Source organism: Neomonachus schauinslandi, chromosome 2 (genome assembly GCF_002201575.2).
Source record: "Neomonachus schauinslandi chromosome 2, ASM220157v2, whole genome shotgun sequence".
Taxonomy (NCBI): Eukaryota; Metazoa; Chordata; class Mammalia; order Carnivora; family Phocidae; genus Neomonachus; species Neomonachus schauinslandi.
In genome coordinates this window covers 16,135,261-16,162,872 of record NC_058404.1, presented here as the reverse complement: position 1 = coordinate 16,162,872, position 27,612 = coordinate 16,135,261, and the positions used below count along the sequence as shown (strand labels likewise).

Below are 27,612 nucleotides of genomic sequence, written 5' to 3'. Positions count from 1 at the left end.
TGTGGGGCTTGAACTCACAACCCTGAGATCAAGACCTGAGCTGAGATCAAAAGTTGGATGCTTAACCAACTGAGCCACCCAGGTGTCCCACAAATTAGTGTTTTTTTATTTCTTTGGATAAATACCCAGTAGTGGAATTACTGGATCATATGCTATTTCTATTTTTAATTTTTTTTTAGGAACCTCCCTTACTGTCTTCTACACCAGTTTTCATCCCCACCAACAGTGCATGAGGGATTCTTTTTCTCCACATCCTCACCAACACTTGTTATTTCTTGTCTTTTTTATTTTAGCCATTCTGACAGGTATGAGGCAATATTTCATTATGGTCTGCTCAGGTCCTCTGCCCATTTTTTAATCAGGTTATTTTTGGTAGTTTTTGAGAGTGTAAGTTCTTTATATATTTTGGGTATTAACCCCTTATCAGATGTATGATTCAAATGTCTTCTCCCATTCAGTAGATTGCCTTTTCATTTTGTTGGCGGTTTTCTTCACTGTGCAAAAGCTTCTTAGTTTGATGTAATCATATTTATTTTAGCTTTTATTGCTCTTACCTGAGGAGACTAGTCCAAAAAAAAATTACAAAGACTGATGTCAGAGAACTTACTGCCTATGTTTTCTTCTAGGAGTTTATGGTTTCAGGTCTTACATTCAAATCTTTAATCCATTTTGAGTTTATTTTTGTATATGGTGTAAGATGGTCCAGTTTCATTCTTTTGCATATAGCTCTCCAGTTTTTCTAACACATTTATTGAAGAGACTGTCTTTTCCTCATTGTATAATCTTGTCTTCTTTGTCCTAGATTGACTGGATACGTGTGTGCTTATTTCTGGGCTCTCTGTTCTATTCCATTGTTCTGTGTGTCTGTTTTAGTGCCAGTCCATACTGTTTTGATTACTATAGCTTTGTAGTATAGTTTGAAATCAAGAAGTGTAATACCATGTTTTTTTAATCCTTTCTTAATATTGGTTTGGCTATTTGGGGTCTTTTGTGGTTCCATACAAATTTTAGGATGCTTTGTTCTAGCTCTGTGAAAAATGCGATTGGTATTTTGATGGGGATTGCACTGAATCTGTAGATTGTTTTGGGTAGTATGACATTTTAAGAATATTAATCTTCTAATCCATGAGCATGGTATATCTTTTTGTAAGCTATAAATATTTTTTAATTAGTAAACATTTTTATTGCTGTATTTCCATATCAATTTATTATTTTTTGAACATATCAATTTATTATTATTTAGTGTGAAAGAAACTATTTTTTCCACGTGAAGTAAAAACAACTTGAAACTTTACCTTTACACTAGTAAATGTAACTGTAATAGGTTTGCAGTTTAGATTTTAGGTCATTTGAAGATAACATTTTTAAATTGTAAATAGTATTCTTTGTCTTTGTCTGAAATGCTGTTGAAAGAACAAATCTTTAGGTACATAATTTATATATGGTGGTAATGTAAGAAGAGTATAAACAAATCCCTTATGTAGTCAAATGATTCTCACAGTCAGAAGGGTAAAGTATTTTGGAGGAGTTTACGCTTGCCCCCTTTTTTGTAGGTTTTCTTTTCTCTCTGCTCTGATTGTACCTATTGACTGTTTAGTGTGTTGAAAAATCAGGCTTTTGGAATTTGACCATCACCATCTAGTTGTTACGCCTCCACTCCCTCCACTCAATCTCTTAAAACTTTCAGTATTGAGTTTTTTTGTTCTTGCCCCTTTGCTTCTTCCGCTAACAACCAGAGTGATCTTTTAAAAATAAAACTAGTCTTGGGACGCCTGGGTGGCTCAGTCGGTTAAGCGTCTGCCTTCGGCTCAGGTCATGATCCCAGGGTTCTGGGATCGAGTCCCGCATCAGGCTCCCTGCTCCGCGGGGAGCCTGCTTCTCCCTCTGCCTCTCTCTCTGTCTCTCATGAATAAATAAATAAAATCTTTAAAAAACAAACAAACAAACAAACTAGTCTTACTAGTTTCCTTCTTAATTCTTCAGCGGACTCACTCTTACGTTAAGAATAAAATCCATGGGGCGCCTGGGTGGCTCAGATGGTTAACCGTCTGCCTTCGGCTCAGGTCATGATCCCAGGGTCCTGGGATCGAGCCCCACATCGGACTCCCTGCTTGGCGGGGAACCTGCTTCTCCCTCTCCCTCTACTGTTCCCCCTGCTTGTGCTCTCTCACTCTATCAAATAAATAAAATCTTTAAAAAAAAAAGAATAAAATCCAATTCCTTATTGTAGTGATTGTCAATGTCAGTGATTCTCATCCCAGGCAGTATATTAGTATCACCTGGAAGACTATTAAATTATTAAACACAAAACAAATACTGATGCGTAGGCTCCACAGAAATTTTGATGCAGTTAGTCTAATAGGCTGTTAAAGTTGATGAAAACCATTACTCTACATAGTGTGGTTATTGCTTGCATCTCCTTTAAAAAAAAAAAATCTTTCATTACCTTGCTTCAGTCACAGTGCTTTCTTACTATTCTCAGATAGTTTGTATTTATGGGGTATTTCCACTTACTGTTGCCCTTTTTCTTTGCATAGACACCTTCTGTCTGTTTCTCAAGTCTTGGTTTATATATCTCCTCCTCAGAGATACTTTTTTCTGGATGTTCTGTCTTTCGTAGCTTCACATCCCTCCCCTTGGCTGTCGCAAAAGCCTGGTTTCCTTCCATCAGGATACTTATCAGACCCTGGAATTAGTGTAGTTTGCTTGCTTATTTCTCTCACTGGAGGGTAAGCCACATAAGGGCAGGGTCTTAGTCATTGCTAGAATCTCCAAATCTAGCAGCTGTTGGCACAAAATAGGCAGTATTTGTCATTGAAGGAACCAAGGAAACTTCTGTTGTTGCACAGCTACGATGGTTAGGAAGTGTATTTTGTATGTTTCACTGACATTTGATTTTTTAACAATTACCTCTTCTTAGATTGGCATCTGAAAGACATAGAATACATCTGTGCCACCATCAAAATTATAATTGCTAATATATTTGATTAATATTCTTTTTTAGGGAAAATCTCTAATTCTTTGTCAAGCCATCCACTGTAAAAATTCTCACTTTTTAAAAAAAATTTTAGAGCTACTTTCTAATCTGTAAGATCAATTGTATGATTCATGAGGTTGATGAGTGATCACGTTGAGGACTTCGTCTATCTTCAACTCTTCCAGATTTCCAGGACCAACCCCAGTGCTCTAGCACAATGATTTTCAAACTTTTTGGCCCTTGGACCAGAAACATTTACACTCTTAAAAATTATTGAGGACCCCAGAGAGCCTTTTGTTTATGTGGGTTATATTTATAAATATTTATCATATTAGAAATTATATTAGAAATCTAAGCAATACTAATTCATCTGAGAATAATGGTAATAAACCAATAATGGTAATAAGTAGGTTTTATAAAACATAACTATCTTAAAAAAAAAATGAGATTAGCAAATCTCTAATGCCTGGCAATAGAAGATAGCTGGAGTCTCATAGCGTCTTCTGTATACAGCTGTTGATATTTTGGTTGAAGTATGTGAAGAAAAACTGGCCTCACACAGATCTTTAGAAAATGGAGGAGTATTTTAATGCCCTTTTCAGTTAATTTTAGATATTCTTTGATACCAAGATTCCACAGGTATTGGTTTCTTAAATGTTAGTTACAATGTGAAATTTGAGACTAATTAATTCGTAGTGTATTATTTTATAACATTGATCTTAATTTTGAATGTGTCTTTTCCCCTTTCATGGTTTTGTAACAGGATGTGTAGGTTATTTGGAAATTATTGGTTCATTGAGTTTACAAATGACATATTTCAGAATACACTATATAGAAATTATAGTTGTTAATATCACTACCTATCTCATCAGAAGGCTTTTGAGAAGCTTTCAAACTCAAGTTTACCAAAAATTCTAATTTTTACTAAAACACTCAGATTGTATCATCACCAAAAAATACTGTCAATTGTTCTCCTCAGAGTTGACAGAATTGTTTTACTTATTTATTTATTTATTTATTAATTAAAGATTTTATTTTTTAAGTAATCTCTACACCCAGTGTGGAACTTGAACTCACAACTCTGAGATCAAGTCACATCATCTACCAACTGAGCCAGCCAGGCACCCCAACAGAATTGTTTTTAAAAATAGTATTTGTAATACAAAAATTGGAAGGTGTTTGAAATTAAACCATAAAAATTTATCTGATGAGATAATGTAGACTGGTCACTAATGCTTTGTATTAATAATGTGCATCTAATATATTTGCTTTTTTTCTTCTGTGTTATTTCTAGTGCTGCGTTGTTCTTAATTTCTAATGTGATTTATATGTGTTTAAAAGTAGCAGCCTAACATTTGGCATATAAAGTATCTCAAAACTGTCTTTAGGGGCGCCTGTGTGGCTCAGTTGATTAAGCATCAGACTCTTGATTTCGGCTCAGGTCACCATCTCAAGGTTGTGAGATTGAGCCTTCAGTGTGGAGTCTGCTTGTCCTTTTCTCTATTTCTACCCCCCACCCCCACATGTGTGCTCTCCCTCTCTCTCAAATAAATTAAAATCTAAAAAAAATTTTTTTCTTTACAATTAGGTTGAAAAAAGTACAAATGGGTATTGAAAAAAAATAATGTTACAGAAAATTAGTGAAAAATGTATAATATGACTTACAGGTTTTATTGTGTTTTTTTAATACTATTTGACTAAATTATAATTTGCATTTTAAGGGCCCACTGTTCCAATTCTTATTTTTATAATACTTTTTGATTCCACAAACTATTATTCTTTTTTAAAGATTTTATTTATTTATTTATTTGAGAGAGAGAAAGCACAAGGGGGGGAGGGTCAGAGGGAGAGGGAGAAGCAGGCTCCCCACTGAGCAGGGAAGCTTGACGTGGGGCTCAATCCCAGAACCCTGGGATCATGACCTCAGCTGCAGGCAGCCGCTTAACCAACTGAGCTACTCAGGCACCCCTTGATTCCACAGATTATAAGGACCACTCTATCCTAGGAATGAGAGGGTGAGAGAGAGGGGACACATCCAATAAAAAGCTTCTTTTAGGAAGAAAACACTTCACTCTTTTGGAATTGTCAGATTTTAAAAAGCCATCTAATGGAAAATAATTTGTGATATCTGAGCTTTTTGTTCAGGACTATCAATGATCATCTCTTTGTATCAGGATCATTTTGGATGCAGGAAACAGAAATTCCTAATGAAACAATGTTTCTCACCTAACAAGAATTCCATAGATAGACTAGGCTTGAGAGTTGACCAATTCATTGGCTCAAAAATGTCCTCAGAGACCCAGGTTCTACCACTTGTTCCCCAGCTGTAGTGTTTGCTTCATTCTTAGGCTAGTGGGAGATGTCTGCAGCAATTTTTAGTAATTTATATCCAGACATGAGAATGTCCAGAGAAAGGGAACTATCTCTTCCTCTGGCTCTCTCAGAATGGAGGAAGCTTTAAAGAAGCACTTTCAACTGACTCGCTTATGTCTCATTGCCCAGAATTGGGTTATACTCCTATTTGTAAGACAGTCATTGGCAAGAGGAATAGGATTATTATGGGCCAGACTCACCCTGAAGTTAGGAGTGGGAATCAGGAGAAGGGTGGTCAGCTTCCCCTTAGGGACAGGGCTTCAGGGAAAGGGATATAGGTAGGGGTCTTTAAAAGGGAGTGGGGGGGGCGCCTGGGTGGCTCAGACGGTTAAGCGTCTGCCTTCGGCTCAGGTCATGATCCCAGGGTCCTGGGATCGAGTCCCGCATCGGGATCCCTGCTAGGCGGGGAGCCTGCTTCTCTCCCTCTGCCTCTGCCTCTCTCTCTCTCTCTGACTTTCATGAATAAATAAATAAATAAATAAATTTTAAAAGGGAGTGGGGGTGGGGAGATTTGTTAAGAATTAAGAAGGAGGAAAGTAGAAGTGTATGTTAATTGGCAACCAACTTTATCCACTAGGCCAGAGTTTCTCAAACTTTAATATGCATTGCATACAGGGGCACTGGGTGACTCTGGTTTAAGCATCAAGTATCCCTCACTATTCCTAATTCATTTTTGAAACTTTGTTGGATATGGAAAGCCTAAGTATTTTTCCCACCCAAAATCCCTGAACAGTTTCTCCAAGTGTAAATGAAGCACTGAAACATTGTTCAACACAGAAACTGAGCTAAATGTAGAAGGAAAATTTATTCATACTGCTGCATGGTAGGGAGCCCTGATCTGAGTGACCTGATTTAAGTACTGCTCAGAGCTTTTAAAGGCACAGGAACAAAGGTGGCATTTTGCCACTTGGTACATCTGTTACTGGAGTCCTTAATAATCCACAAAGGTTTCTTTATAACAGTAAAAGATTTTAAACACTAATTATAGCTATCAGTCTATAGCATAAAGCATTTCTTTGTATTACTTTAGTTTTTCAAAATTGTTATTCATGCTCGATTGACCCACTGTTTTTCAGATCCAAGAATATTTTCATAAGTTTTCTTTGTTTTCCTCATAAAACTAAATTGTTGGACCTGGTGAGAGGGAGATGAATGCATGGCCAAGCTATTCCTTTTCTGCACTCATTTTTCAAGACGCTTTATCACTTTCAACTTCTTTTCTATGGGCTGTTCTAGGCCTCTGGCTCAGCTAATGTCCTCACAACCTTTTCCACTTAACGTGAAGAAGACAAGAGTGATAATGCATAGCCCATCTCACAGATTATGAGCAGAAGATGTGATCCTATCAGAGAACAGCTGAAGTCGGAACACAGCACCCTCTCAGTTTTAAACATTGTCACTAGTTTAACTGAAAAGATACATTGAAATAGTTTTATTGTTTTGAAGAAAAAATTTAGTTATTGAAGTATTGGGCCCAGATAGTGGGGGATGCCTGTACAGCCAACAGTTTAAAATAACATCTTAACTGAGGCATCTGGGTGGCTCAGTCCTTAAGCATCTGCCTTGGGCTCAGGTCATGGTCCCAGGGTCCTGGGATCAAGCCCCGCATCGGGCTCCCTGCTCCGCGGGAGGCCTTCTCCCTCTCCCACTCCCCCTGCTTGTGTTCCCTCTCGCGCTGTGTCTCTCTCTGTCAAATAAATAAATAAAATCTTAAAAAAAATAAATAACGTCTTAACAAGTTTGTGAATTTGAACTATAAAATATTAAGCCTGTGAAACAAAGGTTAATCAAAGAATGTAAAATCAAGTATCCCTATTATAGGCCAGAGAATAGGAAACAGTATTGAACTTGGTTACTTACATAGTGAGGTGAAGAAAATTCTAGAAGTGGAATCAGAAGACTTTTGGCTTCTGAGTGTTATCCATGTGACCATAGACAAGCAATAACTATTCTGTGCCCCAATTTCTTCATTTGTAGAATGAGGCAGTTGATACAGGTTGCTAAGGTTTGTTCTAAATTCTGGGCTATGGGGTTCTGTGAGAACTGTTAGAAGGGAAGATTGGTGTAGGCCAGCATTATTAGATATTTGACTTTATTTATCTGATATCTGACTTTAAAGTAGATCTTGAAAATTTAGTAGAATTTCTAAATATTTCAGCCTCTTTTAAAGAGCTCAATAACATGGCTGATTTGGGGGACTTCCTACTCCCACCCCAAGCCTGCTTTTGCTATATAAATGTTGAAAAGGTGTGGTTGTAATTGGTTCTTTGGCCTTGAGCTATAAAGCATTGAATAGGCAGGCAGAGCGGATGTTATAAAAATGGAGTAGTGGAGTAAACAGAAGTTCATATATTGGGTTATGGCATGAGTCTGATATTTGGAGAATAGTGAATAAATTGACATGACTAGATTTGAAGATATGTTTCATTCTTTGTATAGGTAAAATTAGGTCAGTTTAGGAAGAAACTTGAGGGCAAAATAGACAGTAAATTTTAGAAATGCACCACCTCAAATTTGACTACCTAGATTCTGTATGAAATACTTAGATACATCATTAGAGATGTACTCTGAGAAGAAAAACTAATATAAGAGAAAGAAATGGGATTGAGGAAACATTGATGAGTAAAGAAAGTGGTTAAACTTACTGCTAAACTGACACCAAAACAGGAGGGAATGTAGCAAAGTGCCTTACTCAAGGGGGAAGGTATGGACCTTGTTTTACTCCGTAAGGAAGAAGCTGCCTGTCCTGGGATTGACTCCTACCCCATCCTCCCTTGTGGCACGTCTTAGCCCTTTACTGGCAGGCTGCAGCAGACAGGATTCAGATAGGGGAGTAGGAAGTGTCAGATCTCCTCAACTCACTACCAAGTGTTAATCAGCTTTTGAGAAAAGCTAAAATCAACAGGGAGGCACCAGACTCACAGATGAAGAACGTAAACTTGAAACAGAGCTCAGTGATTTTTAGAGAAGAGCTGCAACGACAACACTATTTTCACTGATAAAACTAAGGCATGATTTGCCTTTTACGTTCACCTGTCACACGTGCATAGTGGATTTTCCAGGGGCTATACTACAATGACAGCATGCTGTAGTGAATGCAGAAGCAGATATGAGCATCCATCTGTCTTCTATTCAGCCAGGCATTAAAATATTTGCAAAATTGTTAAACTCTGCCACTCTCCTCACTAACTTCTTTTTGTTTTTTTATAAAAGAATGATGTTAACCTAATATTGGTTTATTATTTTCAGATGAATTAATATCTTTAGTTTTTTTTTTTTTATTTCTAACATGGTAAATATTGATAAATGTGACTCACATAAACATTCTTTGGAGGGTCCTGATATCGAGAAATTTAAGAACATCTAGGAGGACAGAATTAGAATATATCATTTGCAGTGTATTAGAGAAAAAAAAATTAGCAAGGTCTTCCTAAAGGGGTAAAAGTGGGAAAAAATAAAAAAGCATTTTATTTTTATTTTTTCTAAGATTTTATTTATTTATTTGACAGAGACAACAGCGAGAGAGGGAACAGGGGGAGTGGGAGAGGGAGAAGCAGGCTTCCCGCGGAGCAGGGAGCCCGATGCGGCTCTATCCCAGGATCCTGGGATCATGACCTGAGCCGAAGGCAGACGCTTAACAACTGAGCCACCAAGGGCTCCCACAAAAAAGCATTTTAAAAAAGGAAGATTGTAGAAAGAGATCAAACAGTGTAAGTAGATGGTTTTAACTTACCAGAAGATACCATCAGAGCATCTTTAAGAATTTAAATCCAAACTATAAAGACATTTTAAATTATACTATTATACTCCTATACTAGGGGAATGAAAATAAAGAGGAAAAAATGGAAGTATCAATCCTAATAGTTTACAAAATGGAATTCAAGATGGGAAAAGCACGAAAGGGACAAAGAAGTGTTTTACATTAATAAGCTGACCAAATCTACCAAAATTATTGACCAGCCATTGATTTGAAATGTGTGATCAAAAGCAAAACAGAACTAGATCATGAAATGGGCAAAGCCATAATCACTGTGGAAGACTGATAATTATATCATACACACCAAAATTAGCTGCCTGTGTATGGGCTGAGCATGGTCCACAGGTATTTTGTCTGTTACACAGTATTTTTTTTTAAGTGATAAAATGCCAGTTACTATTACTACAAAACAAATCACCCCAACACTTGGGGTGTGGAGAGACTCAGAAGCGGGGGTGACTTGACAGTAGGGACTGGAGTCCTCTAAGTGCTGGTTTATTGACATGTCAGGTGTCTGGGATTGCGAGACTTAAAAGACCAGAACTGCTGAGCAGAGGGCCCACATGCGGTTCTCCATGTGTCCTGGCTTCACATATGGCAGCCTCAATACAGCTGGATTTCTTAACATAGTGACTCAGGGCTCCAAGTACAGTATTCAAGGAAACAAGGCAAAAACCTCATCACCTTTTATGACCTAGCCTCAGAATGTGACCATGCCAGTCACATAGCATCATTTCTCCCATATTCTATTAAACAGTTATAAACTACTTACCAGATTTAAGAGGGAGGGACACACACACCCTCCATCCTAATGGGAGGACTGTCAAGTTTATGGACAGGTTTCAAAACCTCTTCAGCCTGTGGCCACACATTGATTTACATTTCCTTCAGATGCACAAACACATTCCCCCTTTCCAAAGATCCCACTCCCCCACCATGCCCCACCTCGCCCTTCCAGAGTCTAAATCTGGTCCAAGTGCAGCTAAACCTCCTCACTCATGGTTCCTCAGTCATAGCTCTTTGAGTATTTGGACAGTCTTCTGCCAGGAGAGATTAGGAAGGAGTAGTAGATAAATTTTTGAGCCACCTAAGTCCTAGTTCTTTTGTATTCTCTCTATATTTTGACTAAAAATTGATCAGTTCCCTTTTTTTTTAGCTTCTCTCTCTCTTTCATTATTTTGGATAAAATAAACCATTGATCCTTCCAGCATCCTTCATGGGAATCTACTTAGCCAAATCCACCAGTGGCAGGTATTTTCCCCATTTTCCTTGTTACCACAGCCAACAGTTTTGCTAAAATTCTGCCACTTCATCCTCTACATTGACCATCTCCTCCAGACCCTTCCAGCTCCCTACTGCCACCAGTCTCAAAGCTAGTACCATGTATTTTAGGTTTTTGTTACAGTAGTACCCTAATGCCTGGTACCAGATTTTGTATTAGTTACTATTGCTCTGATAACAAAACACAAAACTTAGATGTGTAAGGCAGCAACCTAGGATGACTCAGAAAACTAGGATCATAATGCCTACACATGGCCCTTTATGTGGTTTGATTTCCTCACAACATGGCAGCCTCAGGCTAGTCAGACAAAGAGGGTGACTCAGGACCCCAAGCACAAGTATTCCAGCAAACAAGGTGGGAGGGTGGTGGGGGACTGCATCTCCTCCTTTGCCTACCCTTGAAAGTCACACTTTGGGCTGTATCATTTTGGTCCGCACAGTCACAAGCCTGCCCAGATTCAAAGGAAGGGGACAGGAAGAATGTCCCAGAATTTCTCATCTGACAAGTTGTTCATAAAGAAGACAAAGAAATTTAGTAAATTTGATTATTCCTTGAATTGTGACCTCTTAACTACAAGTGTTGGATTTTTTTCTTTAAACCTTTAAAAAATAATTTATACCATTGGTTTGTTGTTTTTTATAGGGATCATGAATATGCCTACAGGATGGATTTTTTTTTTTTTAAGAACTAATATATGAATAAGGACTTAATATAGTTTGGAAAAAAATTTCCAATGATAGCATAACGTAAATTTTTTAAATGCTGTGTGTCAGCCTAGGTGAAAGTAAAGCTGATGCTTCTAGTGAGTGATTTGTGTTAGATGACTGACTCAGTAAGTGGATCTAGTGATGATGGGCATGATATTGAAATACTATAAAGAGTTGGACAAAATTGTTTCATTAAAGAAAATTAGGAAAAAACAATGTTTCTTAAATATGTGAGTTTAAATATATATGTACGTGTTTATATAAATATGTTTGTATTCTTGAAAGTTTATTCACGTTAAAAAATTTTTTTAGATCTCAATTGAAAAAATAATGGACCAAGTATTTGAGGTTGCCTCATACTAAAGCATATAACCACTTTAGAAAAATGTAATAGTGATATCTGATATCAGTATATACTACTAAATATAAGTAGTATTCCGTATATACTTTTTCCATCATGGAAAGTTAGAGTGCTATTTTTTTTAATGAATTAGATTGAACTTCCTTTATTTATATTTTTGCTATTGCCTTATTTTACTTCTAAAAACTCTGTTTTTTATTTATTTTTTAGATTTTATTTATTTGAGAGAGAGAGAGAGAGACAGTGACAGAGATAGCAAAAGAGAGAACGAGCGGGGAGGAGAGGGAGAAGCAGGCTCCCTGCAGAGCAGGGAGCCCAACATGGGGCTCAATCCCAGGACCCTGAGATCATGACCTGAGCTGAAGGCAGACTCTTAACCCACTGAGCCACCCAGGTGCCCCTAAACACTTTTTTTAAATGCCATTAGGAAAATAACTTTTAATTCTCTTTAAAATTCAATTTTAAAGGCTTTCATATGCGGCTACATTAATCTAGAAACCTTATTAAAGTCTACAAAATGTGCATTTCTCGGAAGCAAGATAATTGAATTATGTACAGCATACCTGTATCTTTCTAAATGTGTTCTTCAGGTTTTGCCATTAACTTGGTATGATTTTCAAGAAATTATCAACCATTAATTCTCTCATTTTTCCTATCAGAAAGCCACTGTTTTTATCTTTTTTTTTTTTAAGTTTCTGTAATCTTTGATAGTCTTTGGTTTAAACATAGGGAGGTAGACTTCCAGTTCTTTTGACCTGTTCAAATGATCTGACTTTTCTGCACAAGTCACATTTTAAAATTGGGGTTAAAAATGTCTCTTCCCCTTACAGCCCTCTGCTTTTAACAGTGTAAAATGCTGAGCAAGTAAAAGAATTAAAGGTACTCAAGTAAAAACAAATAATAGTTACTTTAAAAAAATATTGTAAACAAATGTTCCAGTTAATCTGATATAATATACTCATTTTTAGTACAGAGTTAAGCTGAAGCATTCAGCAAGCTTAATATTTTTAAAAACTTTTAACAAACATTTAGTAATTGTGACTTACTGAAAATTGTTATGGAAATTTAAAAATTAAGCATGTTAATAAAATTTCATTTGATAAAAGTAGTATGCAAAATATTTTTTTAAATTTTTATATGATGTATTCATTTTGGCTTATGTTTACTTAGGAATAAAATGTTTGACTTTTACTGTAGAAATATTTGTTTAATGTTAATATTAAGACCATAAAGTATTTTCAGATTAAGTTGAAAGGTTTAGAATATTCTGGATTTGTTTTTGCCAGTTTTTAACCGTTGTTTCCATCAGTCATTGCTGAGAACATTTTATATTTTAAGTATGCCCTCCAATTAACAAAAACTGTCTAAGTTGAAGTCTTGTGTGTTGATGCACTCAACCAGAGGTTTCTAACCTTCCCAACTATGAAGCTGCCTTACGGAAACATAAAATGGACATGACAAGGGCATTTTCCATAAAATATACCTGTCTTAGAACTCATACCATTTACATTTCTTATTAAAATATTTTCACAGTTCAGTGTATAGCTTTTATTCCCAAAGAATCCAATAGAAAGTAAAATTCTAAGCTGCCTCTGAATTTCTTTCTACATAATTGTAGTCTGGATGTCATTAACACTATTTCATACATGCCTTTTCATGAATTAATATAGTTTCCATTTTTAAGAGTTAAGCATCACTATGCACCACCATGTTGCCGTGCTCCTTGTTTAGTCATTTTTCCTTTTCTTGTTCACTTCTTTAGCATTTCTGCAGTTAGATAAAAAAGGACCACAAAAACATCACTTTGATCAGCCTTCGGTAGCACCAAGGAAAAACTACTCTTTCACAAGAGAGGAAGTGAGACAGATTGATAGGGAAAATCAGAGGCTTTTGAAAGAACTGTCAAGACAGGCTGAAAAATCAGGAAACAAAAGTACGATTCCTAGAAGATCGATTGTTCATCCCCCTAAGTTATATCATAGTGCCCTCAACAGACAGAGGGAACAACAAAGGATTGAAAGAGAAAATTTGGTAAGTAAAATTTTTTAGTCATCAAAGAAAATGAATTGTAATGATTTGTAAGGCCAGCTTATAGGAAACCAGATACAGCCACATTTTCGAACTTAATTATGTAAAAGTAAGTATAGATATGTATGGTATGAAATACATAATGAGCTGGAAGGTACAATGTGCCTTTTTTTTTTTTTTCATCAGACTATCTTATAAGGGAACATTAGATGAAAATACTGAAAGCTCTCTTGTTTGGCTAGGTATGTTAAGTCAGACAGTAGTATGGGAAATGGTATTCCATGGGTCAGATACACGTATCTTCTGTGAAGTATTCAGTCACTAGCCAAATCTGTTTCACTGGATTGGGCTGCTACTTGAATGTATGAAAGACACTGATTATTAAAAATCACAAAGTTAACACTTCGGTGTTCTAAGGAATATATATGGGGACTGTTGAAAATTTTCACATTAAAGACTACTCTTCGTAGCGTATCATTTTCTTCATAAAATTGCATTCATCATAATTGCTGATGTTTACTGAGCTCTAAACTAAACTCATTGTTCTAAGTGTCTCCAAATACTAGCTTATTGAATCCTGCAATAATTCTTTCTGGTGAGTATTGTTCTCATCCCCATTTTACTGATAGAATAACTGAGACCAAAGGGGACAAGATAACTAGCCCAGGGACACAGAGCTCCTGAGTAAAGGGCTGAGCCAAGATTTTAAACACAGGTATTGTCTTAAACTAAAATTAGACCCTAATGAGCACGTACATTCGGAGCTAAAATAATTGATAAAGCTATTTTTAAAATGACTGAAACAGTTTTCAGAATTCATCCTCATTATATTTCATCACCAGTATGCAAAGTAAAAAGTAAAAAACTCCTATTTAACCATATGCTTACCCAAACTTGTACCAACTCTTGTAAAAAATTTTTATTGCCATCACTAATTTCAAGAGTTGGGGAGCTGGGAGATGTATTTACAGAAAACAGTGAAGTCTGGCTTACCCTGCATGTGGCAACGAGTAGGGAACAGCAAAGTAAGTTGAAACGAGGTTGGTGGGTAATGAGCTACAGGATAGCTTTCTGCACATGACTGTAGCAGTTTTCCAAGATTCATTCATGAGTTTTGAAAATTTGAAATGATGTCATGAACATTTGGGTTTACCTTTTTTGTCTGTTTTTACTCTCCCACATGACTCTGGAGCCTGTTTTATTTAACAAGCAATTACATAGTGCATACTAGTTTACAAATTTTAGGTCATTTAATCCTCATAGCAGCCTAATGACATAGTGTTGTGATGGAAGAGAAAAGGAGGCAGCACGGGTTGTAGGCACTTGCTTGAGGTCAGACAGGTAGCAGGAGTGTATGCGGGTTACCAGTTTGGGGGTTACTTTTTTTTTAACAGCTTTTTGAGATAATACACATACCATAACCATTTAAGGCATAGAATTCAATGGGTTATTAATTTTGTTAAGTTATAGTAAAACATATATAATGTAAAATTTGCTATTTTAACTGATTTAAGTGGTCATTTCAGTGGCACCATCAGTATTTCCCAAACTTTTTTCATCACCCATATAGAAACCCTGTATCTCTTCATAACTCTCTCTTCCCCCTTCCCCTCAAGTAATCTGCTTTCTGCTAATCTGCTTTCTGTGTCTATGAAGTTGCCTATTCTAGATTTCGTATAAATGGAATAATACAATATTCCATTGTTTTATGTCAGGCTTATTTCACATAGCATAGTGTTTTCAAGGTTCATTCATGTTGTAGCCTATATCAGAGCTGCTTTCCTTTTTCTGGCTGAATAATACTCCGTTATATGTATGCACCACATTTTGAATATCCATTCATCTGTTGATGGACACTTGGGTGATTTCCACCTTTTGGCTATTTGTGAATAATTTTGGAGTGAACACTGACATATAAGTATCTGTTCAAGTGCCTCCTTTCAGTTCCTTTGGGTGTATATCTAAGAGTGGAGTAGCCGGATCATATGGTAATTCTGTGTTTTATCTTTTTGAGGAACCTGGGTTTACTTTTGAACAGTTGAAACCATTAATATATAATGGCTACTCTGTGTATGACTAGGATGAAACCTGTTAGCTTCTGTTTATGGATTCCATCATCCCTTAAATCAGTTGTACATTTCAGCTGTTTTCATAAACTGGAGAATTACCACTGTTTTGTTCTTTTTACTTTGCATACTTAGTAGTTTGTATATGTGAGCAATATTTTTGTCCCATTTGATAGATCTTATTTGATGTATTTGAGAACAGTAGAAATATAATGTGAGCCACATGTGTAATTTAAAATTTTCGAGTAGTCACATTAAGAAGGTCAAAAAAACAGGTGAAATTCTGGTAAACTATTTTATGTACTGAATAAATTCAAAATGTTATAATGTGGAACCAGTGAAAAAAATTAATGATGAGATACTTTACTTTTTTGGGTACCAAATCTTTGAACTCTGTTGTAGATTTTACATTTAGAGCTCATCTCAATTTGGACTGGCCATATTTCAATGCTGTGTAGCCACATGTGGCTAGTGACCTCGGACATTGCAGCTCTAAATGAAAAACTAATTCATGCGGAAGTGAAAAAAAGTAACTTAAAGCTGAACAGCAAAATAAAGATTTTATTATAAAATATTATTTGTTATTACGAGGAGAACTCATCTTCACATTTATGTTTAACTCTTCAGTCTCTAAACAAAATAAAACTTTTCTTGGCTGTTCCTACAATTCTTCATAATGACTGATTAATTTTTCTTTTTTAAAAATCTGTTAGAAATTTCCATTGGAATTGTGTTAAATTTATATTTTAACTGGAGTGTTTGGCACTCTTAAAATACTACCCTCCCATAGTATGTCTTTGCATTTATTCAAGCCGCCTTCTTTTTTTTAATTCAACCCTTCTTAATATTCTACCTTAGCAAAGTTGTGTGGTTTTCTTCAAAACTATATATTTCTGTGCTATTGTGCATGAGATTTTTTTATTACATTTTCTAACCGCTTGCTTTTATAAACTCTTGATTTTATTTATTTTATAATCAGCTACCTACCAAATCCTTATTTAGGTCCACATTAGCTCTAACAGTTCCTCTGTATGAGCTGATAAACTTTTTATTGTTTGCTAGCCTGTTCATAATCAAACACACATGCATGCATACACATATCTACACACACAAGCACTTTTGTAGTTATGTGTCAAATGTGCTGCACAAGCAGGGTCCATTCCTTTACATTTTTATGATTTGTGTTCCTTCATTTACTCCATCTCTAGTGATAGAGACCAATGCAGATGGCTGACAGACACAGTGGCTAAAGCAGTTCTGTTCCAGTTCTCTTGAGCTTGTTAGCCATCCAGAGGCTATTTAGACTGACCATTCAAAACAAATCATTCTGTGTTGAGTAGGTAGAAAAGGAGGGCAGGGGCGCCTGGGTGGCTCAGTTGGTTAAGCGACTGCCTTCGGCTCAGGTCATGATCCTGGAGTACCGGGACCAAGTCCCACATCGGGTTCCCTGCTCGGTGGGGAGTCTGCTTTTCCCTCTGACCCTCCCCCCTCTCATGTGCTCTCTCTCTCTCTCTCTCTCAAATAAATTTAAAAAAAAAAAAAAGGCAAAGATATTGTATAAAACTGAGTATGCTGTGCTTTAGAGTTCAAAGCATACTATTAATCTTTCTGGTGAAGTTCACAGTCTTCATTATATGTTTATAGAGGCAAATAATTGCCTTTCCTTCTCATTCACAAGGGAAATAAATAAAAGGAATAAAAAAGAAAAAGTAATCTTATCCAATAGAGGGCGTGCTTGCTACATAAAGACTCTATAAGAACTTGTTAATTTCCAAAAAGGGGACTCATTTTTTAATTCATGAATTTTGACATATTCTTGTTAAAGCATACCTCCTTATCTTCATTTAAATATAATATGAATCCTATTTTCATGAAAGAACACCCAGAATAATCTTAGCAGAAGGCAAGGGGGTCATGTGAGTGAGGGTACTTACTTTATATTTCTTTACTGTCCAAAAGAAATGAGATTATTTCATTATCTCAAATGTATATCAATTTCCTGAGCTGTGAAAGAAGGGGGTGAGGAGTAATTGAAGCAAGATCAGGGAAAGAAGTAAGGTTCCTGAAGGAATGTGTAAGGATTAGAGCCTAGAGTTCAAATGGAGCCCCCAAAATATTTTTAAAGTAAAAGTAATACATATATAAATTCAGAAAATTCAGACCACTCTTAAAAACATTAAATGAAAAATAAAATCCTCCTTCCATCTTCTGTTCTTTGCTAGTCCAGAAGAGGAATTTTAGACCTCTTAAATAGAAAATGAATTAAGGGGGTGCCTGGGTGGCTCAGTTGGTTAAGTGTCTGCCTTCGGCTCAGATCATGATCCTGGAGTCCTGGGATGGAACCCCAGGTAGGGCTCCCTGCTCAGCGGGGAGTCTACTTCTCCCTCTCCCTCTGCCCCTCCCCTATGTTCCCATGCTCATGTGCATGCTCGCAGGAGCTCGCTCTATCTCAAATAAAATCTTAAAAAAAAAAAAGTGAATTAAGGGGAGAGTGATATGTTGTCACAAAAATGAAGATTTATAGTAAATCTCATCCCTAGTGTAAGGATTCAAGTGTGAGTGTTGATTAATCTCAGTACCTTTGCTCTGACATCAGTCTGGGTTTCCTTCTTTGGTTATTGTCTGTGTCTCCTTTCACAGAAGAAAAAAGCTAATGATAACTAAGTTTGACTTCAGTTGTAGAAAAATAAGAACCGTTCTGGTTTTCCCTGACTATAGAAGGCTTGTTACCCTTTAATGTCCTTTAGGGTCTTTGCTTTATCACTTCAGAAAAATAAAGCGCCTCTCCTCTGCTGCAGAAATCATTAACATAATATTCATTTGTTTTTAACTTTCTATTTCCAAAGAGGACAGGATTCAGGCTGGGTTAGTTTTCTTTCCAAAAAGAATGATACTTCCTAAATAGAAAAGAAATCTTTGGACAAACTATTTTGGGACTCGTTAGAATCTGATTAGAGTAGCAGTTCTAAGATTTTATAAACCACAAATTGGTTAAGTAACCATTCTTGCCATTTCTCAATTGATGAAACATAAATTTGTTTAATGTCTGCTATGAGCTATGTAAGACACCGGAAGGAATATAAAAATATATATAAAATATTGTCGTGTCATATAATTTATAACTTAGCTAGGAAGATAATACTATTATATGTCAAACAACTAGAAAATACACAAAACAGTGTTAATAATAGCATTAATATTTAATAACTGTACTATATGCCAGGTATTGCTGTGAACATTCTATATGCATTATCTCACTGCTTACAACTGACTCTTGGAAGTTATTTCACTGTTAATATCCATATCCAGTCATGTTGTCTGTAATCAGTGGCAGAGCCAGGATTTGAATCCAGGTCCTTCTGACTAGGGAACTTATATTTCTGGTCACTAATACAAATGTTAAAATATTTTAAACTGTCATTGTTAAGTTGTACCCAGAAGTTCTAAACAGTTGACTAGATTAAAATGTATCTACTTTTGATTTTAGGATTTAGACTGTAACCAATACTCCGTATTTTGATAGTCTCTATAAGCAAGAGCTATTTCTATTTGATATCCCTTAGGTTTTGCTTAGCTCGTTATATTATTATGAGACATACAAACTCATATATGATATGTTCCATGTGTTTGGATAGCAGTTTCCCGAAGTTTCTGCATATAAACTTGGTAAGTGACATATCAGGCCAACAGAATGGGTTTATTCTTTGCCTTATTGTCAACTTATTTCAAAACTGATTTTGATCTTAATGACTTTATATGTTTTACATCTGATGAATGCGCATTACAGTTTTCTTAAAATTAAAAAAAAAACATACATCTAGCCAAGTAAATTTAGGAAATTAGTTTATCTAAAAAATAATGAGGCTTCTACCAGCAAAAAATCAAAATTAGTAGTTTAACTGCACATAGCAAGTTTTCCGTCCTCTCCATCCTACCGTTCACAGCTCAGGGAGTAGTTAATAGGATACTCAGCACAGCCAGTGTGGCTCTGCCCAGTAGAATGCACTGACAGTGTGGTGCATAGGAGGTTTCTTAGCTAGTTGTAAATGTCTCGCAGTAGTGTTCTCTTCCCAAACTATAAATTACTTTACAGGGCAGTATTTTATATTTTTTTCTTAATATTCCTTCCAGTGTCTTACAGAGCTCAGAGCAATTACACATTGTAGGTAGAAAAGGTATAATCTTAGGAGGTTTTGCCCCTAAATTATACAGCTTCTCTTTGTGCAACGAGAGAAGGACAACATGCTCTGATGTGGCAAGACCATGGACTTTATAGATGGAACCGTGTTTATTTTATTTTATTTTTAAGATTATATTTATTTGAGGGCACACAAGCAGGGGAGAGGGAGAAGTAGGCTCCCTGAGCGTGGGGCTCGATCCCAGGACCCTGGGTCGCACTTAACTGTCTGAGCCACCCAGGCACCCCTGCAACCGTGTTTAAATCATAACTGTCGGCTCAGCAAAGAAAACCACTAACGCTAGTTGGGTCTGGCTTCCTGAGGGAGCTAACGTCTGTTCTAGCCTTGGAAGACTAAAAACTGAGAAAGGCCATTTCATGCACACACACACACACACACACACACACACACACACACACACACACAAAAGCTGGCAGGCTGAGCTCTCTGTTGGTCAGTTTACTGCTTCCTGTGCTCTGTACCTCTGCCATTTGTCTCCAGGCTCAGTTCATTTCTGTTAAGACCTTCCTTCTCCTTTCTCTAAACAGCTGTCCTCCGGAATATTTTGACTTGTTCTACCACCATCTTACACTTCTCTGGAATTACTCAGAACACCGAATCGAATAGAAGGGCAGGGGTGAGACTGTAAGAGCAAACACAAAGTTGAGAAAAAGTTTTGGAGATGATTGGTGGCCATGGTTCATTATGACATGAGTATACCAAATGCCACTGAACTGTATGTTTTTAAATGGTTAAAATGGTAAATTTTATGTATATTTTGCCACAAAAAAACCTCAGTTGAGGCAGAAGGAAAAAACAGATTGCGTGAGAAAACTTGTCCTGTGACTGAACTCACGAGGCTGTTTTTTTAACGAGAATCCAAGTGCTGAACAACATTCTCTTTTCAAATGAAGATCACCTTGCTACAGACATAGTTTAACTCAATAAAGAGATAATAAAACAACCATAGATCAGTTCCTTGATCCGTTTGGTCTGCTTAAATATTCCTTTCTCAACAATGCCTGTCAAAATCAAGCAAAAGAAACTTTCCACCTTCATATGTGAGGAAAGAAAATAAATTTGGAATGTTACTCATTAGATTCTGTTACTGAATCATATTAAAATACCATGTTACTGGATGTTATGTTGCCTTGGCTAGTTGGTTTATATATCCTTTTAAAAGTTTTACATTCTAGGGCGCCTGGGTGGCTCAGTCATTAAGCGTCTGCATTCGGCTCAGGTCATAATCTCAGGGTCCTGGAATCAAGCCCCACCTCGGGCTCCCTGCTCAGCGGGGAACCTGCTTCTCCCTCTCCCACTCCTCCTGCTGTGTTCCCCCTCTCGCTGTGTCTTTTTCCGTCAAATAAATAAATAAAATCTTAAAAAAAAAAAAGTTTTACATTCAAGAGTAGTTGATTTTCAAACTTCTTACCAGTAAAAGCTTTTTCTTCCAAACTAAATTTGATGCGGAATCTTTAGTATATAAAGTATATAAAACAGGTGACATGGAAAGCATGGAGGGGCCGATAGTGGGAGTGGGGGACCTGAGAGCCCTGGGCACTTGGCCTCTCCTCAGTGTCCTATGTTGGGGCCCAAATGGAAAGTAAACAGCTTGAAAGCCAGGGCTCTGTAATCATATACGAATTTATAGTAGTTTAGATAGGTTTATGGTGATTTCTAGGGTTGAACACACTGGGCTTTTAGCATTATATTAGTCCCATTATGTCCGTTCTGTGGTTTAGGAATTTCAGCTTATAGCACCTTTCCTAAGACTGTAAGCTGACGTAAAAGAGAGATGTGCCTGTGATCAGGGTTTTTAAATCATAGTGGTTTTACAGGAGAGGTGGACCCTTAGATTTTTCTGAAAGTATATTTTTTTCATATAGTATCTCAAAAGTGATTTAAAATCTGTAATATAAGGATCTATCAAGTATTTTCCTATTTAACACTAATTTGAAGGAATATCTGTACCCCTATGTTTATCACAGCATTATTTACAATAGCCAGACTATGGAAGTGGTCCAAGTGTCCACTGAGAGATAAATGGACAAAAAAGATGTGGTATATATACAATGGAATATTATTCAGCCATTAAAAAGAATGAAACCTTGCCATTTGCAACATGGATGGATCTAGAGAGTATAATGCTAAACGAAATAAGTCAGAGAAAGACAAATACCATATGATTTCACTGATACGTGGAATTTAAGAAACAAAACAAAGGACAAAAAGAGAGACAAGCAAAAAAGCAGACCCTTAACTATAGAGAACAAACTGATGGTTACCAGAGTGGGGGCTGGGGGGATGGATGAAATAGGGGATGGGGATTAAGAGTACATTTATCATGATGAGCACATGAATAATGTATAAAATTGGTGAATCACTGTATTGTACACCTGAAACTAATATAACACTGTGTTAACTATACTGGAATTAAAAGTTTTTTAAAAGTATTTGCCTTTTTAAAAACTTATTGCTGTTATTTTGCTAAGTTATTACTATAACTTACTGTTTATTGATACTTACCTAACATTGACTTTCAAACTGATTGTCTTTAAATGAAGGCTTTATTGAAAAGGCTTGAAGCTGTGAAACCAACAGTTGGTATGAAACGCTCTGACCAACTGATGGACTATCATCGCAATATGGGTTATCTCAGCTCATCACCATCCTCAAGACGAGTGAGATCAACTCTTGGCCAGTATAGCCCATTAAGTAAGCATATTCAGAATTATTTTGTATTTATGTTTGTGTATTTCATCCTTTTTAAAAAATATAACGTGCGGGGCGCCTGGGTGGCTCAGTCAGTTAAGCGACTGCCTTCGGCTCAGGTCATGATCCTGGAGTCCCTGGATCGAGTCCCGCATTGGGCTCCCTGCTTGGCAGGGAGTCTGCTTCGTCCTCTGACCCTATCCCCTCTCATGTGTTCTCTCTCTCTCATTCTCTCTCTCTCAAATAAATAAATAAAATCTTTAAAATATATATATATATATATATATAACGTGTTATTGGATAGAGTTTAAAATAGCTGACTTCTGGAGTGCACTGTTATTTTTCACTGGAATGTTTTGTCTTTTGTTAGTTCACTTAATTTCAGGCTTCACTCACAGCATGTAATGGCAGCATAGGAAAGAAACCTATAAAAACAGTTGAAAATATCAGTAGTGTCTTCGATAATGGAAAGACTTAATTTCATTACATTTATTAAAGGAAGAAATGAGTAGATAACGCTGTTTAAAAGCTGCTGAAACGTTCCCCCTAACCAGTTAAGAACTATTGTTAATATCTTCCAGCCCTTATATGTACTTTGTCTTCCTCACTGGATATCTAAAACAGGAATTAGTCTGTAGAGTCATCAGATATAATCCCTCCTGATGGTTCATCTGTGATCAGCACACACCCAGCTCATGGTATATCCCAGAGAATGTAGCATGCAGTGACCACGTAGTGCGCTAGGGTATGTGACACACAGAAAGGCCGGACATTCTCATGTACAGAAGTCTGTGCTGTTATTTCACGGATGCGTTCTAAACTATAAAAAAGAGAAGCCAATATTAGAAGAACGTTGGACCCACATAAAATGTCCCAACTCCCCAGTGCTCATGTGAGTCTTAAACACTCACATGACTAGTAATTCCATTCATTCATTTCATTCTTCAAGCATCACTTCCTTGGTATAATTAGTGACTAGGGTAGGTTCTTGTTCCAGTAGTTCATACTTAGCATTGTGCCTTGAATGTGGTAAATTATTTGTTGAATAAATTCATAAGTGGTTACACAAAGTTTTTTTTTGTTTTTTTCACTTGAATCATTTGAGCAGCTTTTTAAAACCTTAATTCCCATCCCAAATCTATTGAATCAGAATCCCCTAGTGTAGAGTCTGGGCATGTTTATTAATACATGTTTAATTTCTACAGGGAATTCTGAAGTGCATTCCTGTTTGAGAATTATATTAGACTAATAAAAATGCATGTGAGATAGGGAAGAAAAAATTATTCTGGACTTTAAATTAGGAGAGGAAGTTTATCAGGTGATGATGTATCTATTTAGTTTAAATAAAATTATTTTTTTTCTTCATATATTTTCAGGAGGAGCTTCTAGAACCTCCAGTGCTACCAGTGGTCTCAGTTGTAAGAGTGAGCGACCAGTTTTTGACACATCAAGTGGCCTGTTGCTAAGACCTAAGCCCCCTAATGTTCGTACAGCTTGGTTATAAAAACTTTTTGCTTTAAGCATTGTTCATCCAGTTCTTATTGAAGTGCTCTTGTACATTACTACAATTCTCTGTGTAAACATCTCTAATTTAAGATATACAACGAGTTGTAATTTTATTGTAATTCAATGCAAAATTGTTCTCAAAAAGACAGTGTAAAATCAGTGTTTCCTATGAGGATGTGTTTCTATGAGATGTATATGTATTTGATAGAGAAATGGTAGTATGCATGTATATTTTCTCAACATAGAAATTGATTCAGCTCTTATACTGATGAAACAGTTGTGATAATATTGCTATAGCACATTGGACCCAAGATGTTAACGATATTGTTCTTGTTTTATGTGGTTTTTTAGAAGCTTTAAACCATGAGCATAGCTCCTAAATTTGACTTTTTCTCTTTGCTCCAGAATTTAGATGGTATAACTCATAATTTGATTGTAAGACTTGATTGTACACTTTCTTATTATGAAACAGAACTTGAACTTGTTTTCATTGGGGGAGCTGATTTAGATTTGGTGAGCAGATTGAGAGAAGCTTGTGCTAGGGCAGTCCTTGTGATTCACCAAAGGCATCTACTACCTCTGTATAGGTGTGCTGAGTTAGATCTGAAAAATGTGATCAACCATTCCAGACCATTTCAAACTGTGAGTATTAGGAAGTTCAACTTGGAAGGCCCTCTTCCATATTCTTACACATTGAGGTAAAATACCACTGATGATTCTGAAAAATGAGGTAGACTTTAGAGCTACAGTCCACTACACTGTGAATAGGTTGTCCAAGGACCAGATATGACCATAAGCAAATAGTTGTTGAGCAAAATAGCACCACCAGTTTGAGGAGCGAAGAAGCAGATCCTCAGTTGTGTCTGAACAGTGTTTTAAGTGATACTGTTGACAAGTTGTGTTATGTTTAGTGTTTGCTGTATTGAGAGAGAAGATAAGAAGTGCATGGTATTGAAGCTTTAGAAATTCCAACTACAGTTTTTAAGAGCTGAGAAAGAAAACTAAAATATAAATGGTAAAGGAGAAATATCACACATTTGTTGAGGCTCCTTTAAATGTCATGTAATATTCTTGTATTGTTTGGTTTGGGCTTTTGGGTTGAATCCTGGAAGTACCATTTTTTACAATGCCACTTTTGAAATCCTAGTAATCTTAATGGAATTAGTAATGGCAAATAGGGTGTCGTATAGTTGACTTTTGAAATTAGAATATTTTTCTGTCAACCTGTGGGCTCTCATTTCATAGAACAAAGTGATCTCAGTTGTGGGTGCTTCTGCTGTCTTGGTCATCATTGTTTCATTACTGGCCTTTTCAGTATACCTTTGGAATGTACTGGAAAGTTTCCATTTTAAATGCCAAATCTTTTTTTTTAAAACAAATTCTTGATCTGTAGCCACAATAATATTTGTTGTTTATTTTTCCAAGTTAGCGCAAGCTTTGTAGCATGTTTTCCTGAACTTATTTTTCTTAACCACCTTGGGCATTAAGCCAGACTGCATTTTGCTAAACTATCAGTTCAGAATTTCTTGGTATTAAGTTGGTATTGATGGATTTTTGTCTAGGATAGGGCCTGTGAAGTGTGGGAACAATGGTGTTAAAAAAAATTCACATGACCACAACCTGGCTGAGATTTTTCGCTGCTTTCTTTATGCTGTAATGTTCGTTCATTGTTATTTGATGCTGTGTTCTGGTGACCGGGTTCTTTGATCATTTAGCGCTTTGCTTTATTTATTAATTGTAGTTATACTAAACCAAGGGTGTTTTGTTTTGTTGTGTTTTTAGCTTATTGCACTTTTAATGTTTGTATAACAACTTATCTTTACAAAGAGTTAAGATAATGCTGAATTTAAAACTCAGCATTTGGACACCTGCCTGATATTGTAAGCCAGTTTTTAAAAATTGGGTTTTAAGTTGTTAGGGAAAAATATATGTATATATGAAACCTTTAAAACCTTTTACATTCATAATGACATTGGTCTCTGAATATATTTTATATGACCTTTGCTGTCCTATGTCCAGATACAACACAAAATTTTATAGATAAAGCTATACTTTGATTTTAGATACTAATTTAATGCCTTTAGTTTTTACTGCTTTGACAAGGGAGGTTAAGTATTGCTGATATCAGGGATTCAACTTGAAGTAAACGTTGGGAAGAGCAACAATACTCATCTTTTCAAGGCAGAATTTATAATTCTGTTGTCATTATTATTCCTATATGATAAGTAAAAATAGAAGGTTAGGAGTTGAATATGCTATTCTCTGGTAAAAGTCAAGGTACTTTGAAGTTGTTATGGTTTAGGGACACTTTTACGAAGGAATCATAAGTATACTATTTTCATTTTCAAGAACTTATAAAAAGGTAAAGGATCATCTAGCACTGTTATATATTTGGTTCACTTGGACCTAATACATACATTCTTTGAAGATTTACATCTGCAACTAGAAATTATACTAATCCAAGATCTAATATTATTAGGCAAGATTCTTACTGAGATTTATTCTCATATCTGTCAAATGTTAAACTAATGCTGCCTCCTAAATTTTAATAAGATTTTATGAAAGATTTTGAACTATTAAGATTATTTCCTAAGGGATAGCTGTTATCTCACACTTTCCCTACTTTTTTTTCAATTTCCATTAAAAAGCTGCATTCTCCAAATAAAATTTTTCTGTTTTGCTTATAAATGTGGTGTAATGCAGTTGTTTTCAAACCATTAACCCAATGTCCAAAATGGATATCTAGACAACTTTAAAAAGAGGTCATTGTGATGCTTGTGTGCTTCTCATCTTCAGATTCAAATACTGCACACTATGAAAAGTATTATGACCAATAGAAAGTTGGAGACACAAGTTGAATTTATTTTAATTAAATTCATAAAATGTTTAATATCTTAAAAGCCAAAATCTTAACCTATACGTGATTGTATACCATCCTAAAAAATGTTCTTAATGGTAATGGCTACTTTATTTCCATGAATAAATTAGTAATAAACTTAAAAATCAACTTTTTTTTTAATTTCCCAGTCTGTTACATGTTTTAGGCCTGAAGAATTAGCTTGACATAGTGAAGAAAGAAATGAAAGGATTAAAGATAACTGAGTTTGATCCTGTACCCATCTCTCAAATGCATTTTCTTTTTTTTCCCATAAATTAAGAAGTGTCAACTGCATTTTATTGTTCCCATTTTAAAAATTAGAATAATAACTTTTATGTGCTTTTACAAGCCTAAGAATTAGAATGAAGTTGGAAGGAGGAGAGGGTATTAGCTATTTATATCTTTGAAAGTATGACATTTATGTGGGAAAGAGTTTGCTTATAATTACATTGTTGGTCATTATCTCTTCAAACCACATCATCTAATTTGTTCTGTAAAATTGCTATAATGCTGCATTGGACACTCTTAAAGCCTCATGGAATTTTATTTATTTATTTATTTATTTAGAAAGGATTTAATTTATTTGACAGCGAGAGCAGGAACACAAGCTGGGGGAGTGGGAGAGGGAGAAGCAGGCTTCCCGCGGAGCAGGGAGCCCAACGCGGGGCTCGATCCCAGGACCCTGGGATCATGACCTAAGCCGAAGGCAGACGCCCAACGACTGAGCCACCCAGGCGCCCCAAGAAATACCCTTTTTAAAACTTGATTTTAAAACATCAGTTTAGGA

General features: G+C 36.1%; 1 protein-coding gene across 3 annotated transcripts in view; it reads left to right on the top strand.

The window, feature by feature from the left end:
* The window catches only part of CFAP97 (cilia and flagella associated protein 97), a 35,040-nt gene extending 10,627 nt beyond the window's left edge, over nt 1-24,413 (top strand). For 2 of the 3 annotated variants that reach the window (XM_021694167.2, XM_021694168.2), the window contains exons 3-5: nt 13,220-13,488; nt 22,294-22,444; nt 23,818-24,413. In XM_021694167.2, coding sequence (XP_021549842.1) covers nt 13,220-13,488; nt 22,294-22,444; nt 23,818-23,945 — 548 coding nt within the window. In that variant the 3' untranslated portion in view covers nt 23,946-24,413. The remainder of the gene's footprint in view (nt 1-13,219; nt 13,489-22,293; nt 22,445-23,817) is intronic. The other variant, XM_044911724.1, reaches the window with a different exon arrangement.
* Nucleotides 24,414-27,612: the final 3,199 nt, after the last annotated feature.